At 44.2% G+C, this 12,474-nt stretch overlaps 1 protein-coding gene across 6 annotated transcripts in view; it reads right to left on the bottom strand.

Moving 5' to 3' along the window:
- Window positions 1-12,474, bottom strand: part of PPFIA2 (PTPRF interacting protein alpha 2) — a 271,229-nt gene that overhangs the window by 251,671 nt on the left and 7,084 nt on the right. For all 6 annotated transcript variants that reach the window (XM_083698945.1, XM_083698940.1, XM_083698944.1 and 3 more), the window contains exon 2: window positions 9,616-9,866. In XM_083698945.1, coding sequence (XP_083555071.1) covers window positions 9,616-9,864 — 249 coding nt within the window. In that variant the 5' untranslated portion in view covers window positions 9,865-9,866. The remainder of the gene's footprint in view (window positions 1-9,615; window positions 9,867-12,474) is intronic.

Raw genomic sequence — 12,474 nt, 5'->3', positions numbered from 1 at the left:
AAATAAAACTATGTTTTTATAAAGATACAACTTGAGGTTTGCTTCCCTTTGGTTTTCTGTTCAAACGAAACAACAGAGCCATTAATCTCAGACAGACAGCTTCCTTTTGTAAGCTTTTTACTTTAATTATCATTAAAGTAGCATTTCCTTTTGTTACATTGTACCAGGTGCCTGCTTTTCATCCTTCAGGGTTTTTGTTGGGTTTCTCTCCCCACCCCACTTGCCACTTCTGCTTTATCCTCAGAGGCAAAGTATCTAAGAGGCAACAAACACCACACCATTGACCCGTCTGGATTTATTTTTATCTCATGTTTATGCCATGTGTCTTTACAGGCTAGGAGATAATGAGCCATCAAATAGTTTATGTGCCCATTAATGTGTCTGCTCCAAGTTAAAGTAACTGATAGGGACATTTATGAACCAGAATTAAATGTGGAGACGGGGACACACTGTTCCTGCTGAAAGCAATCTTGCCATGGACAATTTTTGCTGGATACTTTTATTTTGTGCCTCACCACCCCCCCACCCCAGGATTTCCTTCCATTGCATTCTACAAGGCAACTCATGTTCTTTGACTGGAGGCATAACATTTTTTTTGAAAGAAATGTAAACATCCAGAGTTAGGCTGATCAAAGTTAGCATCAAAGGATTGCAAGGCACGCATATGCAGTTCCAACTATATATATGCAGCGGTTGCTGAAGATTAACATGTACCAACCTGCACCAAATAGCTGGATACACCTTAGAGGTACCCTTCCCCTTGAAAATGACAAGGGCAATCCTCTTCCCCTAGATCCCTGGTCTTCAACTGGTGACCTGACCCAAGGTGGGTCGCAACAGGAGCACTACCACCATGCAAATATAAAAGGTTAAGAAACGGGTCCCCCAAATGCATGCTTGAGTTTAAAGTGGGTCCTGGGTCTGCAAAGGTTGAAGACTACTGCCCTAGATAACAATGCACATCAGCACAGTTGTGGCAAAAGTGAATGCATTTCTTAGTTTTCTGAGAAATACTTGCACTACCTCTATCTGCCCTCCATGTAATTTGGGCTACAACTCCCATCACCCCCAGCCAGCACAGCCGCACCACCAGTCTCAGCCAACAGCAAAGGATGCTCTATCCTGTGACCTGGGTAAGACTAAGCTCTAGTTTGGGGGATAGCCAACATGGTATCCTCCAGATACTGTAATATGTAACTCCAATTAGCCCCATTCAGCTTGGCCTGTGGTCAGGATTAATGGAAGTTGTTGTTCAAAGGCTGGGCTAGAGCACAAGTGTGCTGATTCAGATTAATCTGGAAGGCATGACTTTGGCTACTCCTACTAGAGCCTCTCGCCCTTCTCTGATATGGGAGAAGTCAAATTGCCATATGTATGGTGTGATAGCACTGCAGCAATCCAACACATGTGTAATCATTTGGATGCTGGCACAGAGCCCAAGCATTTCATGGTTTCCAGTTACACAGAGAAAGCACTACACATGCACATCTGTAAAGGAGAAGATGCTACACAGACTGGCCAATGAATGCAAGTATGTTTCGGGTGGGGCTAGCAGCCACAGTCTCCCTCTTCCCTCCTCCCACATCCATTCTGCCCTTCATGCTGCCTAAAAGAGCTTTGCTGACATTGTACGAGGCTCAGACATGAATCAGGGGATTCCAAAGATCTATGCATTGGCTTCAGATCTGATGCTTCCATTGTGAAGGCTACACATGTTCAATAGTTATTAGAAAACTCAGTACACACTTTAAGAAGGATAAGACATTGCAATAAACCCTGAACTAGAATCGGCACATCCCACTTATTTCTATGGAACACAGTCATGCATACACACAAACACATCCTTTAAAAAGTTAATATTATATGTTGCAGATGTGCCCAGATTTGTTATTTATTTGTCTTCATGTCTGATTTATATGAGGAGGTTTTTCTAGTATATGCACAGTGACCAAATCAATACTGTTGTTGTAGAGAAAAAATAATGAAGGAGAGAAGAATGGCAGGTTGCTACTTTCATGTTATTAAAGAACCTAATTATTTTCTTCCCAGATTGCACTTCCCTTCCCTGAATCAGCAAAATCCTTATTGCTCAACAGTAATGAAGAAAATGTAAGACTATCATGAATTTCTTTAACACAACCCAATTAAAGCTTCATATTGATCAAATTGCATGTACTGGTTCAATAGAGCAAGGTCATTACATTTCCTTCCCTGACTATTTCCTTTTTACCCTCCCCCAAGGATTCCACAAGCTTGCATTCTAAAGACAAAAAAAGCAAAAAACCTCCAGAGCATTTCTTCCAAGTAAATACCACAGTGCAGGTCTCTTTGTCTGCAGCAAAATTTACAGCACAATTAGATATTGAAACTATTGCAACAGAATTAGATACTGCAACGCTTGCAAAGCTATTGCTGATCTGCACCTCTTCCCTCCCACAACCACAACTGTAGCATTGAGTTCGACAAATGTGTGTGATGATACATTGTACTCTGTATACGAACCATGCTGGATCTCACAGTCTGTGTACTCCAACACCTTTTTCCCAACAATGGCGAGACATGAAGCTTCTAGAAACCAGCAACAGGACATTATATATGTATGTATGTGTGTGTGCTTACATACGATTGTTTTTAAATTATTGTTTTTCTTTGTTTTTAGTGGTTCTTATATCAGGTGGCGCTGTGGTCTAAACTACTGAGCCTAGGGCTTGCCGATCAGAAGGTTGGCAGTTCAAATCCCCGTGACGGGGTGAGCTCCCGTTGCTCGGTCCCTGCTCCTGCCAACCTAGCAGTTCGAAAGCACGTCAAAATGCAAGTAGATAAATAGGTACCGCTCCCGCGGGAAGGTAAACGGCGTTTCCGTGTGCTGCTCTGGTTCACCAGAAGTGGCTTAGTCATGCTGGCCACATGTCCCGGAAGCTGTCTGCGGACAAACATTGGCTCCCTCGGCCTATAGAGTGAGACGAGCGCCGCAACCCCAGAGTTGTCCGTGACTGGATGTGTGCTCTGTGCTGAGTTTTATATAATGGAAGCAGATTTGAGAGGCCATGCTTCCTTAAGGCTCAGTCCTCATTGGGCTGCTTTAGGGTGGGACAGGGGGTGGCCATGCTAGTTCTCAGTCCCAGCAACATTAACATTGCATCCAACTAAGTGTAGACCCATTGAAATCAATTAACACAAGTAACAATCTGCATTACATCACTTAAAAGCCTCTCTCTCTCTCTCTCTCTTTCTCTGACACACGCACACGCACACACATAGGAAGTCTTTGAATTATGCCATTCATTATTCAAAGCAGCTGCCTAGGCATCTATTTCCAAGCAACACATTTAGGATTAATGTGGAAGTTCATAAAAAGAGAAAAATAATAACTCAATCGCAATGGTGTTTTTAATCCATGTGGTGTTTTTAAAACTTCCTAAATTTCAAGAAACCTTCTCCACATTTTTGTGTCTTCCAAGGAATCGCTGTGTGCTGCAACAGATCCTCAAACTGCTGGCTTGCATGAACACAGTACACCTCATTACACACCCTGCACTCTTCTGTAACCATGCACTGAAAGGAAAGGAGGGTCACACAAAAAGTGTTTCTATTCAGGTGACCCTTCATTACCAATATTATTGTGCTGGAAACTCTGATAAGAAAAGGCTTCAGTGCTAAGCACACCAACTAGATAGTGAGTACTAGTGAAGTTTCTTCTGATTAAACCAACGTAGGAATGGGCTACATTGAGCCCAGACACCAATACGGAAATGTACCGAGGTCAGCCAACACCAGGCATTGTGGGGAACCTTTCTCAGCCTAAGGACCATGTTCCTCATGGGCAACCTTCCAGCAGCCATGTGTCAGTGGGGAGCAGAGGCAAAAGGAGGCAGAGCAATGGATATGAATCTCACCTTTGTACAGCAGAGGACATTCCAGCCATGCAAAAGTCTACACGCACATACATCTCTCCATCTGCAGCCATCCAAATTGGCAAGGCATATTATGAAAATTCAAGGACACATTCCAGTCATGGGGAAAGCAATTGAGGAGAATGCAGGACAGGGTCTGTGGGGAGTGGAGCCTAGGGAGAGGGGTGGAGCCTAAGGAGAGTCACAATGGCTGAAGGGAGAGGTCTTGGGGGCAAAGGTGCCAGCTTCACCAGAGGATTGGGGGGACCCAACATGCCATTGTGAAACATCCTGACATTGACGTCATGAGGAGCCAGGGGCAGAGCCAAATGCCCTCTGGAAATTGAGGGGGGCAGCCTCCTCCAAAAATGCATTTGGGGAGCCGAAACTGCCTTGGCCCCTAGGAGTTGGCACCTATGCTCAGGGGGGTGCATTTTATTTCCATGCCTGAGTCTCCCCAGCCTGGTCTAGTAGACCACTGTAAACAAAATGGCAGAAAGCAGCACATACGGTAATATCTAGATCGGATAAATTCACAGAGGATGGAAATGGCTCATACAGGAGGTGGCAGTGGCCACCAATTCAGACACCTTTAAAAGAAGACCAGCAAATTCATGGAAAATAAGGGTGTCATTGGCTACCAAACCCAATGGCTGTGTCCTGTCCTCCATGGTTAGAGGCGGTGTGCTTCTGCATAAAGGTAAAGGTAAAGGGACCCCTGACCATTAGGTCCAGTCGTGACCGACTCTGGGGTTGCAGCGCTCATCTCGCTTTATTGGCTGAGGGAGCCAGCGTACGGCTTCTGGGTCATGTGGCCAGCATGACTAAGCTGCTTCTGGCGAACGAGAGCAGTGCACGGATAGGCCGTTTACCTTCCCGCCAGAGCAGTACCTATTTATCTACTTGCACTTTGATGTGCTTTCGAACTGCTAGGTTGGCAGGAGCAGGGACCGAGCAACGGGAGCTCACCCCATCACGAGGATTTGAACGCCGACCTTCTGATCAGCAAGTCCTAGGTTCTGTGGTTTAACCCACAGTGCCACCCGCGTCCTGTGCTTCTGCATACTAGTTGCCAAAAACCACAAGGTAAAAAGTGCTGTTGTGCTCAGGTCCTAATTGCAGGTTTCTCAGGGGCATCTGAGTGGCCACTGTGAGAACACAGCACTAGATTAGATGAGCCATTGGTGTGATCCAACAGGCTCTCATCACGCCCTAAGAAGATGAGCACAGATTCTGAACACTTCTCTTTGCCAGAATTACTACACAGTAACAAAAGCCACATGCTCCACCCGTTTGGTGCTAGATTACGATACTCATCCTGCCTAGCTCTATTTTGTAAAGAAACAAGGATAGGATTTGAAATGTGCACCATTATTTGATGAGAGTTCAATAAGACTAGCTCTGTCATTCCCAGTGGGCACCACTTCCACATGGAAGATAAAACTATTTTTTAAAAAAAATAAATCCTATTTCTTGCCAGTCTTTTGCTTCTTGAATATGTATACATCAGAACTAAGTCTCTTTGCATAAGGAAAAGATCATATCCCTTCTTCACTAACTGATTCCAAATAAAAGCTCATATACAGTTTCTTAAATTAGCCATTTATATTCACAGCAACTACTCAACCAGAACTGTAATAGCGGAACATTTGCCATCTCACATATTACATAAGTAAGGTTAAAAACAGGCCTTTGTAATAAACTAGGAATGAAGCTGGATATATCAAGATCTGTATACCCATCCCTGCTAAAGTTCAAGTGCTTGCTAAATCCGAAATAATGTGCAGCTCCTGAGAATAAATGCTAAATGCCAGATTTTACTAAATACGGGCAGATTGCTGCCTACCCTATTTATTAAATACTAAATGGTTACAATACACTCTAGAATATAACTCTACTTGCTCCAATTATACTGAAGGTACTTCCTGCTTTCTTTGCACTACCGTCCGATTCCATCAGATTGTAAATGTGATCCTATTCCATGCTTTAAATATTGCAGCACAAGCCTCAGGACCAGTGGCGTAGCGTGGGTTGTCAGCACCCGGGGCAAGGCAAGTACCATATTTTTCGCACCATAGGACACATTTTTTCCCCTTCAAAAATGAAGGGGGGATGTGTGTGCGTCCTATGGAGCAAAGACAGCATAGCCCCGCGACCCTCTGCCGGCTGGAGAGGTGACGCGCAGCTATGGCAGGAGCCTCTATAGTCGCACGCCACCTCTCCAGCCGGGAGAGCGCGCTCAGGGCTAAAGAAGACCCGCTTACCCTCTCCCAGCTGGAGAGGTGACACGCAGCTATTGCAGCAGCCTCTTTAGCCTCACACCACCTCTCCAGCTGGGAGAGCACGTGCGGGGCTAAAGAATCCCTGCTTACCCTCTCCCGGCTGGAGAGGTGACACGCAGCTATGGTAGGAGCCTCTATATCTGCGCTCCTTTGCGCTGCTCCCCGACCTGCTCTTTGGGGCTGGTGGAGGGCTTCCCCCCACCAGCCCCAAAGAGCAGGTTGAAAGGAACCTGAAGCCTGGAGACTGAGAGGGGTCGGTGTACACCAACCCCTCTCGCTTTCCAGGCTTCCAAGGTAGCCGCCTGAAGGCGTCTGAATGCACCTTAAATGGCACCTTGTTTTAGAGGGGGGAAACAAGAGGGGGAAAATTCTCCCCCTCTCTGCGCAGCGCCTCCTGCCGCTTCACTGAAGAGGCGCTGGGCAGAGAGGGAGAGATTTTTTTTCTCTTGTTCTCCCCCCTCTAAAACAAGGTGCGTCCTATTGTCCGGTGCGTCCTATGGTGTGAAAAATACGGTAATTTGCACCCCCTAACCCATGGATTTGCGCCCCCTAACCCGTGGATTTGCGCCCCCTAACCCTAACCCCCAGGTGTTGCGGCCGGCCCCCCCTGCACCCCCCACGCTACGCCACTGCTCAGGACATACACATAAGCCCACTTTTCTGAGGGGGGGGGGACCAAATTAATAGGTGTTTTTTGTCAAGTGCTACCAAACATTGCTCAAACATGCTTCACATTTACCAGCAGCATATTTTGCCTGCCTTATTTTGTGATGGAACTGTATAACCACTGACTACAATGCATAGGAAGAGGCTGGTCTCTACAGGTGGCTAAAGAATATCAGGTTCCATTTGTTTGGGCAAGGTGAAGTTCAAAGACAATAGGTAGGAAGAGGAAGGAATCCTAAGGCGTACTGCAAAGTTTCAAACTGCCACCCTTTCATCTACATGGCTCAAGAAATGGCACATGTGCTTTTTAAGGATTCCACTGCTGCCTGGGGTCAAGACAGAACGCAGTAAGAAATGATCAAAGTCCAGCTGTTACTGCCATCCAGACATGCCTTAAGTCACACGATTTGTGAACACAAATAGCAGTGCCCAAATACCATTTTTCTGGGCCTAGTGTTTTTTTTAAAGAAAATCATTATAATATCCTTGACTTCCCTATGAAGGGTCTTATCTTGGGTTTTGTTTTTTTTTAAAGAGAAATAATTGTGTCCTTTAGCTGATTTAAGTTCCTATATTCAAGCTTTGTGTGTTGCTGGCTTCCTGATTTGCAACTTGTAGAAAAGCATAGCAGAATGATATGTATGCACAACAATTATTAATGAGTTATGAACTCTGTTTAGACCAGGCACCCCCAAACTTGGCCCTCCAGCTGTTTTGGGACTACAACTCCCATAATCTCTGACCACTGGTCCTGTTAGCTAGGGATGATAGGAGTTGTAGTCCCAAAACAGCTGGAGGGCCGAGTTTGGGGCTCCCTGGTTTAGACACTGTTCCCTATCCCTAGGATCTACTGTCAGTTCCTCTCTGCTTTCTGGAGCCCAGAGGTCTGTCTCATTTACTTGTATATGTTCTGAGTTCTGCAAGTCCTGCCACCACTATTGGTTCTCAATATCCCCTGGATCTCATTGTCCCCAATTTATTATCCAGCTTGTCTTTCCCTCCCTGCTGCCAGTCATACAGGCTCCTCCTACCTGGGAGTAGAAAATGCCACCAGGAAGTAAGGCTGTCTGGGACTTGGAGGGCACGCACCTCCATTTCTCTCCAATCCAAGTCCCAAGAGTTTTCTGTGTAAGGGCAATTGTCCCCACCTACCCACCCCGCTTCAAGGCCTGGGCCAACAGCTCACTGCTCAGAATGCTGCTTCTTCTGTTCCATCACTGGTTGGTTCCAGTTTATCTCGAAATCTGTACACCCATATAAATAAAGGGAAACATTCCCCCCTCCAGCCCCTTGTAGCCCATGCTGGACACCTCTAGACACTCAGACATGGTTTAAATACACTCAGTCCTTTCCTTCACACCATAGTTTGTTTGTTTTGGGACCAGAGTGCATGAGGAACACAGGACAACAGGGCTCTTAGACCTTTAAGGGGGATGTAGAAGAAGCATTTTCCATCATAGCATTTGTCCTGTTGGAATGGCTGCATCTGGATTCACTGATGCTCCCTCTTCTAGACACCTGTGAAAGCAGGTATTTCACCGGACCCCTGGGACCACCGCCCTTGCCCATCAGCTGTGTAATGGAAAGCAGCAGAGAGAGGGGAGGGGAGGGTTTTGATACTATGCAACTTGATGTCTGATGCAATTGCAATGCTGCAAGATCAAAGCAAGCGGGTATAAATAGCTCAGCAAAGAGACTTGTGTTCCTTGCTGTATGCAAGAAGTCCCTTTACATTTTGCAACTGCTTGCATGTGGTTTGCAACTGCATCTTAAAGACTGTAGCTTTGAGGCTCTGATATAAATAGTATCAGGGAGCTTTTAAAAAAAAAGTCAGTGGAAAAGCTGGAAGGTGAAGCTTGAGCAGAGTTGCCGAGAATTGAATACATGCCTCTATTTCCATGGGAAATATATTTGCAATCTCGTCTGTGACACTGTGTGCAGTAGTGGCAGGCAATGGGCAGTGGGGCTGCATTGCTCTCCAAGCTTCCCAATATGGTTTTCTGTAGGGTGGGCATGCATTGGCATGGCTTTGATGTTAGGCTACCCTATGCCTGATTTGGCTCAGATAAAGAGCATCCTTTCCCTTAGACTAATTTACCAGGTACGTTCTATTAATTGGCATAAGTTTTTATTACTTTTATGTTTGTATTGCATTGATATTAGATTGTACACTGTCCCTGAATCAATCAATAGATACATTCTATTCCTTCCTCAAATAGATACATTCATGTTGTTTCCTGTCTTGCAGCAATTAAGTTTAAAGTAAACTTTGAAATCGTCATCGTCATCTAAATGCAGTAAACCTGTTAAGTAGAAGAGATCCAATGTGCGGAGTACATGTGCAGGGCAGCCCCATTCCATCTGTAAGGTCTTGCCATTCATTTCAGAGGTAAGGGTAGCATCGTGCCTACAAAGGGATGCATTGACATGCTTTCCTTTCCTTGAGAAAGACTGCTTAAAGTGCATCATGGTTCCATCTGCACACTGGAGCACATATAAAGCTCTGGATCAAGGCATACGACTTTCTGATGGAACCAGAGGCAATTTGCACATCCAAGGGCTCAATTTCCTTCTTATTGAACCTATATATATATATATAACTAGGCACACTAAGTGTCAGTGCTTAAGTCCAATAGTTAAACCATACAAAAAGTGCTTTGTAGCTTCTTACACTGGATCTTTAAGGAACTCATATATTATCCATTGAGATTATACGCTGCAAACGCAATGTTTATGAGTTAAAATGACCGGGAATGTATGGACACCCAACGTACCTGGGGCAGTGCAGAGTTGAGCTGCCGCTGGAGAGCATCTCTATCGTAGATGACATCCTGGAGGCGTTGCTGGGCCAGAGAAAGGCTTTCCTGCGTCTCTCGAAGTGTGTCCAAGAGACGGTCCCTCTCATCTAGCATATTCACCATAAGCTGCTCAAAGTGAGAATCCGAGTCCGAGCCACTGCTCTGGGACCCCCTTTGGCTCATTGGGGTGTCCTCGTTTATCGTGGGCATCACTTCGCACATCATTTCTGAAAGCAAAAAACAAATGGTGGGAGGGATGAAAAATAATCCTCTAAGTACCAATAGCTTCTAGGAAGCTATTATATATAATAAAGTCAATCATTTCAAGATTGACTCCCTTCCTGGCAGTAAAATAATTAATAATAATAATAATAATAATAATATTTATTCATTGAATAATTATAATCATTTATTATTAGTAATATTGTTAATTATTAATAACAATTAATAATTCACAGTTCTGGAAGTGTTCCTCTTTCAGGAGAGGGATTCGTTTAAAGTCTCACCAGCAGATTGACACAGACAGTGTCCTTTGAAAACATGTCAAAGATTTCATTTTCTAAGTTCGTTTCTTTTATCTGACCTTTATCCACCCACTCACTCTCCTGCGTGCCATCTTCTGACTGTTTGTAGTGGTGCCCATGGCTACTATTAATTGCCAAAGATAGTACTTCCCAACACTTTCCTATAGCAGAGCTCAACTTCAACGCTGGACTCAGCAGAAAGTCAACATTAAAAATGTCATAACGCTCTACCCTTCTTGACAGCCTAGGTTGGAGTCAGGCCTCCACTTAGGTGATCTCTTCCAATAAGAAAGCTAATTGCCCTTCACATAATTCCTTCCTCAAAATGAGGAGGACAGAAATGCATTTCTACAAAGCTAATCTGTTCCAAGATTGTTGCAGCCTAGCCTAAGGGTAGCTTTTGGAAAATCAATTAATGTCACAATTATCATAACCTATCTTAAGGTGCCTGGTGCTGTGCAACACAAGGTAATTTCACAAATCCAATATGCTGTTGGATATTTCTCAATAAACATTTATGGCCAACATCTTAGAAATTCTATGCTAGTTCAGAAGGTTATTAACCTTAAAACATCAGGAAATGAAAATGAACAGAATCACTGTGTACTAGCTAAAATGATTAACTAATATGCCATCCATATATTACAACTGTAGCATCAAACCATGACCATTCTATTTTGCCTTTGATCTCAAGTGATTCTGCCATTCTAGCCCATGCTATTGGCTCCCATTCTTGTTCTTTTCCTAGATGCTCTACTCTTCTTGTGTGTTAATATTCCGAGTGGCTTATATTGGTGTTTTATCTCTGCTTTTGGACTGGATTCCTTTTATAAAGTACTTGAAGGACTGAGTGGGAAAGTGAGCCATACCAATAAACATTGCTCAGTTATTTACAACTGGGATAGATACACACAAATTTTGAAGCATCAGACAGAGCTTCAAACAAGTTTGCTGTTTACACCTTAACGCCACGTAGCCTCAGCCAGAATACCTGAGATCACATAGCACACTTCAGTCTCCAAACCCTATAACTGCCACCTTAGCCACAGCACCCTTTTAACTGTATCAGGGCAGCCAAAGAAAGCAGAAGCCAAAAGTTCTTCCTCAAGACTTTGGTACCTTTGTTTTGTTAATCATATGCATTGACTGAACCGTATTGTTGCCTCTGTGTATTGATGGAAAACAGCATATAACTTCCAATGCGACATAAAAATGTTCTCCTGAAATAAGAACTCTAGGAAGGCTATTTAAGCTGCCTCAAAGTGTCAGCTGTACATTGCTCACTTTGTTTGGCTATATTTATATAGCCCTCCCCCCCACGACACACGTTCCCTGGGCTGTGCAATGAACATTAAAAGGGTAAAATATATCAAAACAATAAAAAGCAATAGAAAAATATGAGGGTAGGCAGAGTGATTGCTATTGTTCCTTCTGCCTAGAACTCTCCCTGACAGCTGGGAACTGTTAGTAGGCTTGCTACAGTGACAAATTGTTACCTGTTGATTGGTGCTGTTACTGTGTGCTTGTTACACGAGTTGCCTGTGAGCAAAATCGCCATTGGTGGGTAGCTGCATCTTTTTGCTTTAAAAGAGATTGCCACTGTTGTTGCATTTGTTACTCTTGTGATGTGGGTAAGTCACTGCTGGCTGGGTGTGGGTACCAGCAACCTAACATGGGGGCAAACAGAGACTCAGAAGCAGACATCCTAGGTGCACCATACAATTGGGATGCTCAGGACACATAAGGAGCAAGGCACCTAGAAGTAGTTTTATTTAATTTGGTTACACCAGAGGTTTAAGACCCGATAGGTTACAATTAAATGGGTTCTGAGCTGGACAAGGGTGAAGTAGGAGGCAGTGGATGAAAGCATGATCCATGAACATATATTTCTACCCCTAGTGCATTGTCTTGTCTTTTTTCACCTTTTCTTTGCCACTAATGAGTAACTTTCCAGATTTTTCACCATGGTTGCAATCCCACAAGAAACACGTAATTGCTCTCTTCTCAAAGCACAGCAATCTAGCAGGGGAAACAAAACGCAGTGCCGTAGAGCCAAATGGTAGCGCTCCCCAAGGACCCAACAGCACACTTAAGGCAAACCGCCATTGATATCTATGAACATTAGGGCCAATTTCAATGCAACAAGGTCAAACCAAAAAGCTTATTCTTCAAGCAAAGGAAGACCCGGAATTAGGGAACCTGTAAACAACAACTAATGTTACATTTTGCAGTGCTCCTATTCAATGTTGCAATCAGCTGTAGGATACTGCATTTCCCTTTCCTCCAGATTTTCATTCTTTCCCCCTGCTGA

Source organism: Podarcis gaigeae, assembly GCF_964106915.1.
Source record: "Podarcis gaigeae genome assembly, chromosome: 10".
Lineage (NCBI taxonomy): Eukaryota > Metazoa > Chordata > Lepidosauria > Squamata > Lacertidae > Podarcis > Podarcis gaigeae.
This window is presented reverse-complemented; position numbering and strand designations above follow the sequence as displayed.